Here is a 20000-nt window from a genome sequence, read left to right on the forward strand (position 1 = left end):
ATCTGTTTCTCTGTTACTCTGTTCTTCAGTGGTCAGGACCCCCATGGACCCTCACAGAGCAGGTACTGTTTGGGTGGTGTGTCATTCTCAGCACTGCAGTAACGCTGATGTGGTGGTGGTGTGTTAGTGTGTGTTGTGCTGGTCTGAGTGGATCAGACGCAGCAGTGCTGCTGGAGTTGATGAGAATAGTCCACCAACCAAAAATATCCAGCCAGCAGCGTCCTGTGGGCAGCGTCCTGTGACCACTGATGAAGGACTAGAGGATGACCAACACAAACTGTGCAGCAGCAGATGAGCTGTCGTCTCTGACTTTACATCTACAAGGTGGACCCACAAGATAGGAGTGTCTAATAGAGTGGACAGTGAGTGGACACAGTGTTTACAGTGATGTGTCTGATCCACTCACACCAGTGCAACACACACTAACACGCCAAAACCACGTCAGTGTTACTGCAGTGCTGAGAATGACCCACCACCCAAATAGTACCTGCTCTGTGAGGGTCCATGGGGGTCCTGACCACTGAAGAACAGGGTAACAGAGTATCAGAGAAACAGATGGACTACAGTCTGTAACTGTAGAACTACAGAGTGGAACTAAACGGTCAGTGGAGCTGATAAAGTGGACAGTGAGTGAAGAAACGAGGAGGTGGACTATGCATGCATGTGTATATACATACACTATATGTGCAGAAGTATCTCGACAGTCATTCTAATTAGTGGTTTCGGTTACTTTAAGGTCATCATTACTGACACAGCTTTAATCTCCATTTAAAAGCACTGACCAATAGAAAGGGCAGCTCCTTGTGATCCTAAGGTCTCCATGTTCAGTGCCAAGCGTGGGCTAGAGGGGTATAAAACCCCCAGCACTGGGCTGTGGAGCAGTGGAACTGTGTCCTCTGGAGTGATGGAACTCCATCCAGTACCTTTTGAATGGGATCCAAAACTGACCATCCAACATCAGTACCTGACCTCACTAATGCTCAATCAAATCCTCACAGCAATGTTCAACGTACAGTGTAAAGCCTTCCCAGAAGAGTAGAGGCTGTTACTGCAGCACAGACTCACTATTTCAGGAGAAACGCTGGACTCTTCAGACTTTGGATGATCCAGTTACACGCCTACAGGGGTTCTCCGTCCTGCTCATGGAGTAATTCACCCTGTCCTGCACATTTTAGTGATTTCCTGCTCGGAAATCTCCACGCTAACCTCTGGAAGGGCTGTACTGAGATCAGCTGGGAAAATCTACAGGACTCCAGTGTTTCCTGCAGGTCTGAAATACATTTGGGGGGGTGGGGCTTCATGGAGGGGAGTGTAGGATATCCAGGCTCATCACAGCATTTGTTTACTTATTCAGTTATTCCAGTAAGGCATCAGATGTGTGCAGAACCTTCTGTATTTTCACGTTTTTTAGATCGTTTTAGATTTAAGGAGCTCAGTGAGTTCCAGCGTGGTACCGTGATCGGACGCCACCTGTGCAGCAAGTCCAGTCGTGAAATTTCCTCACTACTAAATATTCCACAGTCGACTGTCAGTGGGATTATAACAAAGTGGAAGTGATTGGGAACGACAGCAACTCAGCCACGAAGTGGTCGGCCACGTAAAATGACAGAGCGGTCAGCGGAAGCTGAGGGGCATAGTGCACAGAGGTCACCGACTTTCTGCAGAGTCCATCACTACAGACCTCCAAACTTCATGTGGCCTTCAGATCAGCTCAAGAACAGCGTAGAGAGCTTCATGGAATGGGTTTCCATGGCCGAGCAGCTGCATCCAAGCCTTACATCACCAAGCGCAATGCAAAGCGTGGAATGCAGTGGAGTAAAGCGCCGCCACTGGACTCTAGAGCAGTGGAGACGAGTTCTCTGGCGTGACCAATCACGCTTCTCCATCTGGAAATCTGATGGACGAGTCTGGGTTTGGCGGTTGCCAGGAGACGGTACTTGTCTGACTGCATTGTGCCGAGTGTAAAGTTTGGTGGAGGGGGGATCATGGTGTGGGGGTGTTTTTCAGGAGTTGGGCTCGGCCCCTTAGTTCCAGTGAAAGGAGCTCTTAAAGCTTCAGCACCAAGAGATTCTGGACAATTTCACGCTCCCAACTTTGTGGGAACAGTTTGGGGACGGCCCCTTCCTGTTCCACCATGACTGCACACCAGTGCACAAAGCAGGTCCATAAAGACGTGGTGTAGGTTGTGGAATTCAAGTGTAGGTTGTGGAAATCACCACAAGGGAAAAAGGTAGCATAGATAAACAAGAAACATAAGGCTACATTTATCTCAAGATTTCATTTAAATTGAACAATTAATTTAAAGGGAAATTCCACCAAATTTCACTGTAAACAGAGAGATCCAGGGTGATTTGGTGTGAAGTGGTTCAGATCTCTTTACAGTGGTGGTGATGGGAACCAGGCGTCGCCATGACTACAACGCAGATATAGACACTTTATTTACCATCCAGAACCACCAGAGAACCTACACGAGTCTTCTGAGCTTATCTGGAATGTTGATGATGGAAAACAGTGGAAAATCTGGAATAATGAGTTTTCTTTGGGGACTATTTTGCCGCACAGCGCCCTGCATGTCTCCCTCCACCATGAATGGAGTTGAAGTTCTCTAAACTCTCATAAAACAGCGTCTCAGTCATCAGGCAGTGAATTCAGAACCAGTTCATGTAGGAACTTTCTGTGAGGAGCTTTTAGAGGGACGTCTGGTTCCCATCACCACCACTGTGAGGAGCTTTTAGAGGGACGTCTGGTTCCTATCACCTCCACTGTGAGGAGCTTTTAGAGGGGGACGTCTGGTTCCCATCACCACCACTGTGAATTCTGATCAGACCACTCTGAACCGCTCTGTTTACATCTGAACCGGTTATTTATGCTGACATTTTGCGAAATCAGTGGAATTGACCTCTAAGGACGGGACGTATGGAGGTTTTAGTGCTGCAGGAGCTGGTAGAGAACCGGTGCATCAGCAGATCTTCCCTCAGACAAATAAATAAATGAACACATGGGGAACGAAGTGCTACACACCAGCAAAGACTATCCATCACTAGAAAACTCTTGAATGACTTTTAAACATGTGATTCCTTGAAATTCACAAACGTTTTTCAGTCTAACGACTGCATGTCGCTCAAACGCTCATGACTGCAAGGCTTTGTTTCCGTCTGACAGCTGTGCGGATATTCAGTCAGAACACAGCTGGTGAAGTCGGAGTGCTTTAGCTTGGTGTGAATGGAGATCAGAACACAGCTGGCGAAGTCTGAGTGCTTTAGCTTGGTGTGAATGGAGATCAGAACACAGCTGGCGAAGTCGGAGTGCTTTAGCTTGGTGTGAATGGAGATCAGAACACAGCTGGTGAAGTCGGAGTGCTTTAGCTTGGTGTGAATGGAGATCAGAACACAGCTGGCGAAGTCGGAGTGCTTTAGCTTGGTGTGAATGGAGATCAGAACACAGCTGGTGAAGTCGGAGTGCTTTAGCTTGGTGTGAATGGAGATCAGAACACAGCTGGCGAAGTCTGAGTGCTTTAGCTTGGTGTGAATGGAGATCAGAACACAGCTGGCGAAGTCGGAGTGCTTTAGCTTGGTGTGAATGGAGATCAGAACACAGCTGGTGAAGTCGGAGTGCTTTAGCTTGGTGTGAATGGAGATCAGAACACAGCTGGCGAAGTCGGAGTGCTTTAGCTTGGTGTGAATGGAGATCAGAACACAGCTGGCGAGGTCTGAGTGCTTTAGCTTGGTGTGAATGGAGATCAGAACACAGCTGGTGAAGTCGGAGTGCTTTAGCTTGGTGTGAATGGAGATCAGAACACAGCTGGTGAAGTCGGAGTGCTTTAGCTTGGTGTGAATGGAGATCAGAACACAGCTGGCGAAGTCGGAGTGCTTTAGCTTGGTGTGAATGGAGATCAGAACACAGCTGGTGAAGTCGGAGTGCTTTAGCTTGGTGTGAATGGAGATCAGAACACAGCTGGTGAAGTCGGAGTGCTTTAGCTTGGTGTGAATGGAGATCAGAACACAGCTGGCGAAGTCGGAGTGCTTTAGCTTGGTGTGAATGGAGATCAGAACACAGCTGGTGAAGTCGGAGTGCTTTAGCTTGGTGTGAATGGAGATCAGAACACAGCTGGCGAAGTCGGAGTGCTTTAGCTTGGTGTGAATGGAGATCAGAACACAGCTGGCGAAGTCTGAGGGGTTTAGCTTGGTGTGAATGGAGATCAGAACACAGCTGGCGAAGTCTGAGTGCTTTAGCTTGGTGTGAATGGAGATCAGAACACAGCTGGCGAGGTCTGAGTGCTTTAGCTTGGTGTGAATGGAGATCAGAACACAGCTGGCGAGGTCTGAGTGCTTTAGCTTGGTGTGAATGGAGATCAGAACACAGCTGGCGAAGTCTGAGTGCTTTAGCTTGGTGTGAATGGAGATCAGAACACAGCTGGCGAAGTCTGAGTGCTTTAGCTTGGTGTGAATGGAGATCAGAACACAGCTGGCGAGGTCTGAGTGCTTTAGCTTGGTGTGAATGGAGATCAGAACACAGCTGGCGAAGTCTGAGTGCTTTAGCTTGGTGTGAATGGAGATCAGAACACAGCTGGCGAAGTCTGAGTGCTTTAGCTTGGTGTGAATGGAGATCAGAACACAGCTGGCGAAGTCGGAGTGCTTTAGCTTGGTGTGAATGGAGATCAGAACACAGCTGGTGAAGTCGGAGTGCTTTAGCTTGGTGTGAATGGAGATCAGAACACAGCTGGTGAAGTCGGAGTGCTTTAGCTTGGTGTGAATGGAGATCAGAACACAGCTGGCGAGGTCTGAGTGCTTTAGCTTGGTGTGAATGGAGATCAGAACACAGCTGGTGAAGTCGGAGTGCTTTAGCTTGGTGGGAATGGAGATCAGAACACAGCTGGTGAAGTCTGAGGGGTTTAGCTTGGTGTGAATGGAGATCAGAACACAGCTGGTGAAGTCTGAGTGCTTTAGCTTGGTGTGAATGGAGACGAGAAGCGCTAAGGCTGTGAGGCGAATGTAGTGGCGTACATCAGCCTACTGACTGTGTGACACTGCTGAGCCCCCTCGGCCCACCCAGATCGCTGTCCCGCACACAAGGTCTAACTAGGACTTAATCTCCTCAAGCAGATTTCAAATGCAGACAGACTTTTATTTTGGAAAATGAACTAATTATCACAAACGATTGAGAGGAAAAACAATGAGGGCCTGATATGCAGTGACTGTGTGCTAGACTGGTTACTGTATAATAGGCTTTATTTCTAATATTCCAGTTTAAATGATTTACTAATGAGTAAACTGGACTGTGAGTGGAGAGCGGGGGATACAGATGTCGGTATTGCTTTATGACTGATGAGGTAAAGGTGAGTGGACGTAAAGCCCACAGCAGCTTCTCTTGGCGCAGGTACAAGAGTTCGGCGTCCTGTTCGCCGGCTTTGTGTTTGAATGTTCTGTTCCACCTTAAGTGGTGGGGACGTTACGTCCTTGTGTCTCAGGTGCCAGAATGTAAACACTGCGCCATTTAAGGTGGAACCAAAAATCTGCTGGCGGATTATTAGAAGAAACTCCAGCAGCACTGCTGTGTCTGATCTGCTCGCACCAGCACAACACACACTAACACACCACCACGGCAAGTCCGCTTTATTGTCAGTACTACAGTATGTACAGGATAGACAGTGCACTGAGACTGCGTTACTCTCAGACCCCGTGGCGTAGCCACAACACTAGACAGTAAATATGTGCATTTAAATAGACACTAAATAAACACTAATCGTAAAAATGAACATTAATTGTAGAAAAATGGAATAATAACAAAATAATAATACTAATAGAAATATAAGAAGGTCTGTGGGTATAAATAGTGCAAATATAAACAGTAGTGCAGTTAGACTGAGCTTATGGAGCAGGAACCTGTGTTTGACCAGTACTGTCAGAGTTCAGTACTGGGCAGTGGGGAGTCAGGAACCTGTGTTTGACCAGTACTGTCAGAGTTCAGTACTGGGGAGTGGGGGTCAGGAACCTGTGTTTGACCAGTACTGTCAGAGTTCAGTACTGGGGAGTGGGGAGTCAGGAACCTGTGTTTGACCAGTACTGTCAGAGTTCAGTACTGGGCAGTGGGGAGTCAGGAACCTGTGTTTGACCAGTACTGTCAGAGTTCAGTACTGGGGAGTGGGGGTCAGGAACCTGTGTTTGACCAGTGCTGTCAGAGTTCAGTACTGGGGAGTGGGGGTCAGGAACCTGTGTTTGACCAGTACTGTCAGAGTTCAGTATTGGGGAGTCGGGTCAGGAGCCTGTGTTTGACCAATACTGTCAGAGTTCAGTACTGGGGAGTCGGGTCAGGAGCCTGTGTTTGACCAATACTGTCTAATTTGGCAGCAGGCTGTGTTACTGCAGTGCTGAGAATGACCCACCACCCAAACAGTACCTGCTCTGTGAGGGTCCATGGGGTCCTGACCACTGAAGACCAGGGCAACAGTGGTTCAGTGGTATGAAGCTGTGTCACCACTTCTAGATAAACGTTTGCTAGCAGATGGACGTGTGACCGGGCCTTTCATCACACGCTGTCCCCAGACCTCATCTGACAGACCTGATTATATGCTGTCTGGCACTGGACACTGCACTTGGACACCGCACTGGACACCACACTGTTACTGTCTTTGAACATGGAGTGAAGCCCAAACACCGTTCAGGCTCCAGGTCGATGGGCACTGTGTGAAGGTGAATGTAAAAATGCCTGTAAAGCTCCGGAGCTGCTCTCCTGCTGCTGCTGTGTCCCTGTCAGGGTGTTGAAGTGGCTGCGTCTGGCTTCAGAGCTGTGAGACGCTGAGCCGTCTGGCTGTGTTACGGGCCTAAAGCCTCGTATGGCGGCTCTGAGCCTCATTAACGACTCCCTGAGCTGAGCTGGAGCGGCTGTGTTGTTTAGCTTCAATTAGCTGTCGTTAGCGCAGTTGTTGGACTGATCCGTGGTCGCGTGCTGGAGCTTTAACCTTCTGTGTGAGAGCAGGGCTCCCTCACGTGCTCTGTGTGGCAGGGCTTCTTCTCTCTGTGTTTCTCGGCGTCTGTTGGCCTAGTTTTGAATCCAGAGGTTCCTCCCAGCTGAAATATTAATTAGAGTGGCGGTCTGGCCCAGACCCTCAGTCACGCAGCGGCTGTGCCCTCCGCGCCACGGCTTACCTCCCTCAGTCCACACAGACGGTGCAGCACAGACGAGCGTGGCTTTTTCTTAAAAACGAGGCGCTCGGTGATGCTCTGTGGTGGTCATACAGGCTTCAGGTCCGAGAAAGGTGGACAGTGGACAATGTGTGCTAATCAAAACAGAAAGCAGTGATTAGTATACGGCTGGGCAATATGACTATATATATATATAATGACCAGTACTGTCAGAGTTCAGTACTCGGGAGTGGGGAATATATATATAATCTCATTGTGATAAATTGTCATGATTTTCTTTTCTGGACATATCGTCAGTGCCTGTAGACGCTGACCGACTGCATGTTTTACTATAAAATTAGTCCGTTTAGCTGGATTTAGTGCCAAATACGAATAATAATATTTTTGTTGAAATGTAGCTCCACTGGCTCTTTTTTCTCTCCTCCAGCTGATCAGACGTCTGAAAATAATAAATATTGTGAAAATGTCTTGGAGTATCGTGATATTATCGTGATATTATATGTTTGCCCACCTCTAAATCAGTAAACGCTGTTTGACCTGTATTAATGCAAATCAGTACAAAAGACATGAAATTTGATGTTTTATTCATTAATTTTATAGTTTTTTGGTAAATATAAACTGATGCCTGCAACATCCAAAGAAGTTGGGACGCGGGGGTCTCCAGCCGCGCAGCCGTGCGAGGCCTTCGTTAAGGCTGAACGATCTGGGGAAAAGGTCTAATTCTGATTTTTCTGGCCAACATTGTGATTTTTTTTTTTTGATAAATTGAGCTCCATGCTGTTTTTCTGGCTTTGTCAACCACAGGGGGTCAGGAGGTTCCTTCTGGTGGTCTTCGGGCTCACTGGAAGGGTCTGCAGTGGGCTGTTGATGGCACCTTGTAATAAAGGACTTAAAAATGTATTCAGAGGGTGAAACTATTAATAAGCCTTGCAGCAGCAGTGCACGAAGCAGCTTCATCGTGTTTTAAGAGGCGCTTATTAGTCCCACAACAGGGAAACTTCACCTCCGCGTTTGACCCATCCGTGAAGTGAAACACCACATACACACTTGTGAACACACACACACACACACACACACACACACACACACACACTCTCTAGAGGGCAGTGAGCACACTTGCCCGGAGCGGTGGGCAGCCCTATCCGCAGCGCCCGGGGAGCAGTTGGGGGTTAGGTGTCTTGCTCAAGGACACCTCAGTCATGTGCTGTCGGCTCTGGGGATCGAACCGGCGACCTTCTGGTCACGAGGCTGGTACCCTGACCTCCAGCCCACGACTGCCCCAGTCACGCCCCCATCTTCTAGATGATGATGATTTGCCATTCGTTGTAGAACCGTTTAATGCTTAAATGGTTCTGCACATCGTGAGATGGTTCTTTATACTGATGGAGAAATTTTAGTATATGATTCTATACAGCAACAAAAAGGCTTACAGACTTTCTGTGGGCCTTCCTGCTTTCTAGTGATCAGTGGGTGGGCCGGGCTTGAGGCGAAACAGGCTGAGAGACCCTGGTTTAGGGCTTTAATGCTGGATGTAGCGCACTGGTCGGCCACTTTGTGGTTGTGATGTCACAACACCGGGTGTTTGGTTGATTTGTCTGACTCATCTGCAAACCCTGTGTTATTAGGGTTGTTTTCTACACTTAAAACTTTGATTTGATATAACATTGAGTTTACATGCACTCAGTCATCCGATCATAATCAGATTTCTGCAGTTATTCAAACGGTCATGTAAACACCGCGCTCCTTTCTACAAATCCGATTAAGAGGCTGGATTTTGGCTCAGTAATCAGATTTCTCAGTCTGCGCGAGATCAGACGGTGGATGTCACAAGACGCAGCACAACGCTGTTTGAGCGGCGCGGAAACCAAACAGGAAATGAAGGATTTGAATCTTCATCACTGTCTAGACGGTTCACATTTTCAGCTAAAGTGACTCGACATTTATTAAAAGCCACGTATGAAGTTTCCGTCGTGTCTTCTTCTGTGAGTCTATTGGCTGGCTGTACAGCAGAAATCTGATTACTGTCTGACTCCTGTAGACCTGGAGTTTCCCCGTTATCTGATTACTGTCTGACTCCTGTAGACCTGGAGTTTCCCCGTTATCTGATTACTGTCTGACTCATGTAGACGTGGAGTTTCCCCGTTATCTGATTACTGTCTGACTCATGTAGACCTGGAGTTTCTCCATTATCTGATTACTGTCTGACTCCTGTAGACCTGGAGTTTCCCCGTTATCTGATTACTGTCTGACTCATGTAGACCTGGAGTTTCTCCATTATCTGATTACTGTCTGACTCGTGTAGACCTGGAGTTTCCCCATTATCTGATTACTGTCTGACTCCTGTAGACCTGGAGTTTCCCCATTATCTGATTACCGTCTGACTCCTGTAGACCTGGAGTTTCCCCGTTATCTGATTACTGTCTGACTCATGTAGACCTGGAGTTTCCCCATTATCTGATTACTGTCTGACTCATTTAGACCTGGAGTTTCCCCGTTATCTGATTACTGTCTGACTCCTGTAGACCTGGAGTTTCCCCGTTATCTGATTACTGTCTGACTCCTGTAGACCTGGAGTTTCCCCGTTATCTGATTACTGTCTGACTCCTGTAGACCTGGAGTTTCCCCGTTATCTGATTACTGTCTGACTCCTGTAGACCTGGAGTTTCCCCGTTATCTGATTACTGTCTGACTCCTGTAGACCTGGAGTTTCCCCATTATCTGATTACTGTCTGACTCCTGTAGACCTGGAGTTTCCCCGTTATCTGATTACTGTCTGACTCCTGTAGACCTGGAGTTTCCCCGTTATCTGATTACTGTCTGACTCCTGTAGACCTGGAGTTTCCCCGTTATCTGATTACTGTCTGACTCCTGTAGACCTGGAGTTTCCCCGTTATCTGATTACTGTCTGACTCCTGTAGACCTGGAGTTTCCCCGTTATCTGATTACTGTCTGACTCCTGTAGACCTGGAGTTTCCCCATTATCTGATTACTGTCTGACTCATTTAGACCTGGAGTTTCCCCGTTATCTGATTACTGTCTGACTCCTGTAGACCTGGAGTTTCCCCATTATCTGATTACTGTCTGACTCCTGTAGACCTGGAGTTTCCCCGTTATCTGATTACTGTCTGACTCCTGTAGACCTGGAGTTTCCCCGTTATCTGATTACTGTCTGACTCCTGTAGACCTGGAGTTTCCCCGTTATCTGATTACTGTCTGACTCCTGTAGACCTGGAGTTTCCCCGTTATCTGATTACTGTCTGACTCCTGTAGACCTGGAGTTTCCCCGTTATCTGATTACTGTCTGACTCCTGTAGACCTGGAGTTTCCCCGTTATCTGATTACTGTCTGACTCCTGTAGACCTGGAGTTTCCCCGTTATCTGATTACTGTCTGACTCCTGTAGACCTGGAGTTTCCCCGTTATCTGATTACTGTCTGACTCCTGTAGACCTGGAGTTTCCCCGTTATCTGATTACTGTCTGACTCCTGTAGACCTGGAGTTTCCCCGTCATCTGATTACTGTCTGACTCCTGTAGACCTGGAGTTTCCCCATTATCTGATTACTGTCTGACTCATGTAGACCTGGAGTTTCCTCATTATCTGATTACTGTCTGACTCATGTAGACCTGGAGTTTCCTCATTATCTGATTACTGTCTGACTCATGTAGACCTGGAGTTTCCTCATTATCTGATTACTGTCTGACTCCTGTAGACCTGGAGTTTCCTCATTATCTGATTACTGTCTGACTCCTGTAGACCTGGAGTTTCCCCATTATCTGATTACTGTCTGACTCATGTAGACCTGGAGTTTCCCCGTTATCTGATTACTGTCTGACTCATGTAGACCTGGAGTTTCCCCGTTATCTGATTACTGTCTGACTCCTGTAGACCTGGAGTTTCCCCGTTATCTGATTACTGTCTGACTCCTGTAGACCTGGAGTTTCCCCACTATCTGATTACTGTCTGACTCATGTAGACCTGGAGTTTCCTCATTATCTGATTACTGTCTGACTCCTGTAGACCTGGAGTTTCTCCATTATCTGATTACTGTCTGACTCATGTAGACCTGGAGTTTCTCCATTATCTGATTACTGTCTGACTCCTGTAGACCTGGAGTTTCCCCGTTATCTGATTACTGTCTGGCTCCTGTAGACCTGGAGTTTCCCCATTATCTGATTACTGTCTGACTCCTGTAGACCTGGAGTTTCCCCATTATCTGATTACTGTCTGACTCCTGTAGACCTGGAGTTTCCCCATTATCTGATTACTGTCTGACTCATGTAGACCTGGAGTTTCCCCGTTATCTGATTACTGTCTGACTCCTGTAGACCTGGAGTTTCCCCGTTATCTGATTACTGTCTGACTCGTGTAGACCTGGAGTTTCCCCGTTATCTGATTACTGTCTGACTCGTGTAGACCTGGAGTTTCCCCGTTATCTGATTACTGTCTGACTCGTGTAGACCTGGAGTTTCCCCGTTATCTGATTACTGTCTGACTCATGTAGACCTGGAGTTTCCCCGTTATCTGATTACTGTCTGACTCTGACTGTCTGGCTTCATAATCTGTCACACGTTTCCAGTTTCCAGAGGTCTGGACTGCACTCTGTGTGTGTGCCACTTAACGTGTGGTAACGATGCGGTTCGTTTATGCGGGAAATGAGGAGAAAATTTGATTAAACTTAATTTGTGATGATGATCCGTGTGATTAGCACTCGGCTAATTGGTGGGTATTAGCTTCAATTACTTCTTAGCTACATTAGCCTTGTAGCTCCAGCGCTAAAACTAAAGAAGCAGATTGATCAGCTTGACTGATTGATCAGATTGACTGTTTGATCTGATCTGATTGATCAGATTGACTGATCAGATTGATCAGCTTGACTGTTTGATCTGATCTGATTGATCAGATTGACTGATTGACTGGTTGATCTGATTGACCACATTTTGAGTAAGAGGAGGAAACTTTTCATGTTAATGTTGTTTGTATTATTGATTTGATAAGTGGTATTATTGTGTATTGTATTATGTAATTAACGATTATGTAAGGGGTTATTACTATATTAATATTTGCATATATTATTGTTATTATTGATAATAATAATGATAATGATGTATTTAAAATGTTGATGTTGTTTTATTAAGCATTTATATAACTAATTCATTTGAAGGTCAAAGTTAATAATAGTAGTAATGATATTAGTAATAGTAATATTTCCCTCAGTATTTCTTCTTTTATTTTAGGGTCTTCTTCTTCTTCTTCTTCTTCTTCTTCTTCTTCTTCTTCTTATTATTATTATTATTATTATTATTATTATTATTATTATTGTTATTGTTGTTGTTGTTGTTAATTTAAAATTATTATTATTTGAGCTTTCAAATAAATCTGTTATATTACTACTATATAATAAAATAACATCAGCAAATGTAATGCTTTTAATAATAATAATAATGATAATAATAATAGCAGTATTAGTGGCATTATTTCCCTCTGCAGCATTAATGATGGTGGTTATAGTTATTAATAATAAAACTAACATTGTTGTTGTTGTTGTTGTTGTTTCCTGGTTCAGTGCTGGAGATCGACTTTGGTGAGCTGGTCCTGGAGGAGCTGATCGGAGTGGGCGGTTTCGGGAAGGTGTACCGTGCGGTGTGGAGGGGGGTGGAGGTGGCGGTGAAGGCGGCGCGGCGCGACCCGGACGAGGACGCGGCGGAGACGCTGCAGAGCGTGCGGCAGGAGGCCAGGCTCTTCTCCATGCTGAGACACCCCAACATCATGGCCCTGCTGGGGGTGTGCATGCAGGAGCCCAACCTGTGCCTGGTGATGGAGTACGCCCGGGGGGGCCCACTGAACCGCGCGCTTGCCGGAAAACGCATCCCCCCGCACACGCTGGTGGACTGGGCTGTGCAGATCGCCAGAGCCATGCAGTACCTGCACTGCCAGGCCATCGTCCCCATCATACACAGAGACCTGAAGTCCAGCAACAGTGAGTATTCGCTGTAGGTACACTGACCGCCACGGATGACCGTACAGACACGCACACTGTACGACGCTGAGGTCTTTACTCAATAACAGTTAGTCTTGATACTTAGGCCCAGTCCCATTTCTCCTTCTTACCCCTACCCCTTGTTTTCGAGTGTTGCCCCTTGTTCCTGAGCTACAGGGCAGTGGTTGAGATCTTCCCTCTAATAAAAGAGCATCACTTCATTAACAGCTACCAGCGCCGCTCTGTAGGCGACCCTGCCCGTCTGCAGGGACAGCAGAGGAGGGGAAAGTTCAGCTCCTCACTGCTGGGCTTTAGTTACATTTAGGGATCAGACGCCTTCAAAGAGGGGGGCAATTATTTATTATCACCCCCCCTAATTCTTCAGTGATATGAAGCTCCAGATTATTGAAAATTTCCCTGTTCCACCTTAAATGGTGCCAGAATGTAACTAGTGATGTTTTATGCTTGTTATGAAGAAAAGGACCATAATACCACTGAAAGACCCTTAAACTAAGAAAATATTCTGATCTTAATTTTTTAATGAAGAAAATTCTCAGATTTGTGGGTTTCTTTGGTCTCTTGTTCTCCGTCTCGCCGGTTTTTCCCGTTTTCTTGTATCTCTCTGTCTGGAGTCTCTGAAACCGTTTGGAGGGTCATGTAGCCCCAACACTTCACCCCACCCCTCTATCTCAACAAGAATCAGGACACCCCCCACCTAGACGTGAATGCCCAGAACAGGGAGCAGGGCTGAGGACCCTTGAGTCGTTATTTTCCCTTAACGAGTGTCTTATCTGCAGCGTTTGCTGACCTGGTGTGCCGCTGTTCTATGGCATTCTAGGTAACTTGGTGCTGGATGGCCCTGGATTGTAAATGGTTGGCACGTGTAATCAGCTGTAATAATTCTCAGTAACGCTGACCGTATTCTATGGGCGTGCTGCTGTATTGGGTACGGCTGGGGATTTAATGAACCGACAAAATGAAAAAATACTAAATAGAGATACAACTTCTGGAAACGTTCTGCAACCCTCCCACCCCACTCGCCACTTTGCAAACTCCCCAGTTTGAGAGCTGCTGCTGGTCCAGCAGATGTGGTCCACAGTGGTTTTCACAGACCAGTACACTCTTTAAAAAACGGTCCTTCAAAGGTTTTTCAGTAAAGGCAATGGGTCTGTATAGACATCTGCATATGTAAACGGTTCTTTGTATAGTGAAATGGTTCATCAGACTTATGGAGAATGTGCTGTAGATGGTTCTATAAAAAAACAAAACCTTGAAAAAGGTTCTATATAGCGTTATTATAGCGTTATTATAGCGTTATTATTGCATTACATTGTAACGATAGCAGAACCCTTTTTAGTGCTATACAGACCCATATTACAACACATTAAAGGCGCACTCTATGGTTCTAGATAGTAATTGTTGATGTTTGAACTCAGCAGCAAAACAAACATACCCCTCCCTTCAGTGTTCCTTCAGAGGCTCCGCCCCCAAAATTCATGGACGCCCTTTCCCAAGGCAAACACACTTTATTAGGTTTTTGTGGCCATAAGACCTTCAGTAACATGGTACCGATCAATACCATGACACAGTGTTAGAGTCAGCAACCACACAGCAGGTAATGGCTAACGTTAGCCCCGCTGTGGGCCAGCGAACTGTCGCTTCAGACAAAACTCTACTGACCTACTGATTCTGTGAAACAGAGGGACTGAGTTAACGTTGCCCACCTGTCCAGCAGAAACAGAGCGACCTCCTCATCTGTTTTCATGCCCTTCAACTCTCAGTGAAGCTGAAGTCTGCTGCTTTTTTTCGCCAGCTGCTTGTGTGAATTTTCTTGTTCCACCTTAAGTGGCTCACGCACAACGCTGTGTGGGCGGTCACTGTCTGGGGAGGGCTGATGTTTACGCAGGGCTGGACCGGCTATGAAAACAAAAACACTGAGAAACGCAGATTACACACTCAGAGGGGGCGTGGCTTCATTCTCTTCTCATCATGGCTTCAGTCCTCTGTCTTTACATAGTAAATAGTTGTTTGCTGCTATGTTAATGTCATATGAATATGTATGAATGTCATATATAATGTACACCCCTCACATCTTTTCATCTGACGTCACTGTAGAACTGAAACTCTGATATAAGTTAAAGTGGTCAGTGTGCAGCTTGTACAGCAGAGCAGATTTACTGTCCTCTGAAAAGAACAACACACAGACATTAATGTCTAAATAGCTGGCAGTGTATGTGTGTATGTGCCTGTGTGTGTGTGTCCATATGCGAGTGTGTGTGTGTGTGTGCGCATGTGTGTGCGTGAGTGTGTGTGTGTGTGAGTGCATGTGTGTATGTGCCTGTGTGTGTGTCCATATGCGAGTGTGTGTGTGTGTGCGCATGTGTGTGCGTGTGTGCGTGCGTGTGTGTGCCGGGTGTTAATCCTGTGTGTTGCAGTACGTTTGCTCTGTCAGAGCCGTTAAACCCTGAGCTCATTACCCCGGATTTACTCTTACCTTCACTTCCCAGGTTTCTATTGGCTGCTGAGATCAGGCCCTCGTTTCTCATTGGCCAGTTCAGCGCTGATTAGCTCGGGACCTTGTGCGCTATTGGCCGGTGTGGTGATATGCTAAGTCTCTCTGATTTCCCTTTTTGGGCTGCAGTGGCCCAGACAGGAGGGGCACGGTGTCGCCTCCTGTGGCAGTTTACTGCACAACACCTTTTGGCAGCGTCACTGAGAAGATAAAACACCAGTTATTCTAGCAGAGGGGAACCGTCAGGGCCTTCTGGGTCGTCGTGTTCATTGAGTTACTCTGTAAGTACTGTAGTGATGCTCTTACTTCACTGTTTGTTCTGACTGGAATGAAAAGGGATCATTTGTTCCAGTCAGGATCGTTCTCTCTGTGGTGTGTAGGTGGATACAGCTGAGTGAGCTCTCTCATTGGCTAGGGCTTCATTAGCTTAACCAAAGGCTTCACACATTAAATTAAAGGGCCAGATGACTTGAATTAGCTCTGAGAAGAAGCTCGGCTGTGACGGTGTTTCCATCATGTATCGTTTTTTCGCTGCTGCAGTGGTTACAGACAGTGGACGGACGTTGGGTGAACCGTCCGAGATGAAACCAGAGCTGGTTTATGAGCAGTCCGGCCGCTTCCTATTTCCCACATTATATAAAAAACAGGACGGCTAAACAGCAGAGGGCGCCCACGAGGGAGTATTCAGTGAATGGGAGTGAATGAAGCTCAACAAAATTTAAAATAGCTTCTAATCACTCGGCCAGAACTTCTCTCTAATTTTAGAAAGTAGAAGGATGAGTTTCACTATAAAAGCAGAATAAACTCCTATAACTTGAGTTTAAAAGCGAGTTTTTTTTTTTATGTCACAAAAACCAACACATCCACCTCTCCAGCCTACAGCAGTTTAAGTTAACAGGGGTGTTTAAGCCAGGACTGCGTTTTGAATGCAGCATCCAATCTGAACTGAGCTCATTTACATATCATTGCTGTCGCAACAAAACTCCATTTCTGTCATTTTTCAGATTATGACACATTTCTAAAATACCTGTTGCCTTTTACATTGTGCATAATTTATGTGATGAATGGACCAAACTAAGTGACCCAGAATGACTTGGAAAGACGTCCGGTTCCATTGACTTACATTAAAAGTACAGTATGTTTTTTCCTTCTCCTGTAAAGTGACCATTTTGGAGATACGAGGTTTTGTTCAGCACAGTAAGAGCAGTCTGCTCTGAGAGGAGGAGAGGTTGGCCGTGCAGAGGTGAACTATGAGGGAAACCGTTAGATATGGTGCTTTTTTAGTGCACAGTTACTATTTTTTGACTGAATTTGACAAGTTTGGAAAAAATAAACCAGAAAATGTGGCCCACACTGCACATGGCACACCGTACACCCCCCACCCCCACCCCCACCCTGAAAGTGTAGAGTGTCTAAACGCACTAAGGGCAGCAGTAGTGGTCATGTTGAAGCCGGGGTTTTGTCCGTGCCTCCGCCCCTGTTTGGTGCTGCTGTTACTGTATATATTCAGGTGTAGATTATGATCGTATGACTGAGACCCTCCCACTGATTAAACTCAGCTAAGACCTCATCAACAGCCTGGACTCTAATTCATCTGCTGTTCTTCCTTCCTTTCCTTCTGAACGTGTCGCTGAGAAGACTAACACTGACTGACTCTCTCTCTCTCTCTCTCTCTCTCTCTCTCTCTCTGCTCTTTCACTCGTTCCTCCCTCTTCTCCTTTATCTTTTGCTTTTTGTTCCTGCTTGTCATTGTTTTTTTCCCAAAAACATTCGTCTGCCATTCTGTTGTATTCTATTCTATTCTGTTCTATTCTGTTCTATTCTATTTTACTCTGTTCTTCTCTATTCTGCTCTATATTCTATTCTACTCTATTCTGTTCTACTCTATTCTGTTCTATTCTATTTTACTCTGTTCTTCTCTATTCTGCTCTATATTCTATTCTACTCTATTCTATTCTACTCTATTCTGTTCTATTCTGTTCTACTCTATTCTGTTCTATTCTATTTTACTCTGTTCTTCTCTATTCTGCTCTATATTCTATTCTACTCTATTCTGTTCTACTCTATTCTGTTCTATTCTATTTTACTCCGTTCTTCTCTATTCTGCTCTATATTCTATTCTACTCTATTCTATTCTACTCTATTCTGTTCTATTCTGTTCTACTCTATTCTGTTCTATTCTATTTTACTCTGTTCTTCTCTATTCTGCTCTATATTCTATTCTACTCTATTCTGTTCTACTCTATTCTGTTCTATTCTATTTTACTCCGTTCTTCTCTATTCTGCTCTATATTCTATTCTACTCTATTCTGTTCTACTCTATTCTGTTCTGCTCTATATTCTGTTCTACTCTATTCTATTCTACTCTGTTCTGTTCTATCTACTGTATTCTATTCTGTTCTATTCTATTTTACTCTGTTCTTCTCTATTCTACTCTATATTCTATTCTACTCTATTCTGTTCTACTCTATTCTGTTCTGCTCTATATTCTGTTCTACTCTATTCTATTCTACTCTGTTCTGTTCTATCTACTGTATTCTATTCTGTTCTATTCTATTTTACTCTGTTCTTCTCTATTCTGCTCTATATTCTATTCTGTTCTATTCTATTCTGCTCTATATTCTGTTCTACTCTATTCTATTCTACTCTGTTCTGTTCTATCTACTGTATTCTATTCTGTTCTATTCTATTTTACTCTGTTCTTCTCTATTCTACTCTATATTCTATTCTACTCTATTCTGTTCTACTCTATTCTGTTCTGCTCTATATTCTGTTCTACTCTATTCTATTCTACTCTGTTCTGTTCTATCTACTGTATTCTATTCTGTTCTATTCTATTTTACTCTGTTCTTCTCTATTCTGCTCTATATTCTATTCTGTTCTATTCTATTCTGCTCTATATTCTGTTCTACTCTATTCTATTCTACTCTGTTCTGTTCTATCTACTGTATTCTATTCTGTTCTATTCTATTTTACTCTGTTCTTCTCTATTCTACTCTATATTCTATTCTACTCTATTCTGTTCTACTCTATTCTGTTCTGCTCTATATTCTGTTCTACTCTATTCTATTCTACTCTGTTCTGTTCTATCTACTGTATTCTATTCTGTTCTATTCTATTTTACTCTGTTCTTCTCTATTCTGCTCTATATTCTATTCTGTTCTACTCTATTCTATTCTGCTCTATATTCTGTTCTACTCTATTCTATTCTACTCTGTTCTGTTCTATGTACTGTATTCTATTCTGTTCTATTCTATTTTACTTTGTTCTTCTGTATTCTACTCTATATTCTATTCTACTCTATTCTGTTCTACTCTAATCTAATCTATTATACTCTACTCTATTCTATTTTATATTTTTATCCTGAATGTCCCCGCGTCCTGCATCCTTAATACATGTCCTCGCCCTCATTCCCATCCCGCTCCTCCTTCTCCTCCTCATGCCATAGTCCTAATCCTGGAGCGTGTAGAAAACGAGGATTTGAGCAATAAAACCCTGAAGATCACAGATTTCGGGCTGGCGCGAGAGTGGCACCGCACCACTAAGATGAGCGCGGCGGGCACTTACGCGTGGATGGCGCCCGAGGTCATCCGCTCCTCTACTTTCTCCAAAGGCAGTGACGTCTGGAGGTGGGCTGCTCATTTCCTCTGATATAAGAGTCCCCGGACAAGATCTCTAAAGTTAGGGGTGGGCGATGTGGCAGAAATGTTGTATAATGATACTTTTAATTCCTGATATTAATCATGATATTTAGTTTCTCTGAGATTTATTAAGTTGGAACAGACATAATGGACCCTGAAGTGCCGGATATATAAAAACCTACAGCTGTAATAATGGATGTTCTACACTAAAGCCACTTAAACTGACCAAATAATGTTTATAATCGCTTTGCACCGAAGCATAAAGTTAGTCAGTGTTCTTTAAGTATGGATGATCTTCACGATACTCTCAGAGAAGAATATTGTGACGTGGGCCTGGGCGATATCTAACAAAGATTATCAACATATTTTGTTGTTAAAAAATCGCTATTATTATTAATAATATCACCACCTCCCCCCTTACAGTCCATGGCAGCTTTGACCTACTTTCTGTTATATTTTAGTCTATGTGCTTTTTAAAATATTTACTGTTTTAATGAGAATCTTAATAAAGCTCATGTACACATCTGTGCACTTTCCATCATCACAGAGGCGACCAGAGGAACTTTCTCTCCAGGTTAGAGTTAGTGTAGCTGCTCTGCGCTAATTTTAAGTCACTTTGGCTCATTATTTCACTGCAGCGAGTCACTTTCCAAAGCAAGCATGTCAAAATTTTTTATTAAACTCGCTTGTGCATCATTGACAATATCATCAGTTACATGGCCCTATC

At 44.8% G+C, this 20000-nt stretch overlaps 1 protein-coding gene across 1 annotated transcript in view; it reads left to right on the forward strand.

The window, feature by feature from the left end:
* Positions 1-20000, forward strand: part of map3k9 (mitogen-activated protein kinase kinase kinase 9) — a 37785-nt gene that overhangs the window by 563 nt on the left and 17222 nt on the right. Inside the window, exons 2-3 of the mRNA XM_017720133.2 lie at positions 12707-13120; positions 19081-19261. Of these exons, the coding sequence (XP_017575622.1) occupies positions 12707-13120; positions 19081-19261 (595 nt within the window). The remainder of the gene's footprint in view (positions 1-12706; positions 13121-19080; positions 19262-20000) is intronic.

The sequence above is a fragment of the Pygocentrus nattereri genome, chromosome 5 (assembly GCF_015220715.1).
Source record: "Pygocentrus nattereri isolate fPygNat1 chromosome 5, fPygNat1.pri, whole genome shotgun sequence".
Classification (NCBI taxonomy): Eukaryota; Metazoa; Chordata; class Actinopteri; order Characiformes; family Serrasalmidae; genus Pygocentrus; species Pygocentrus nattereri.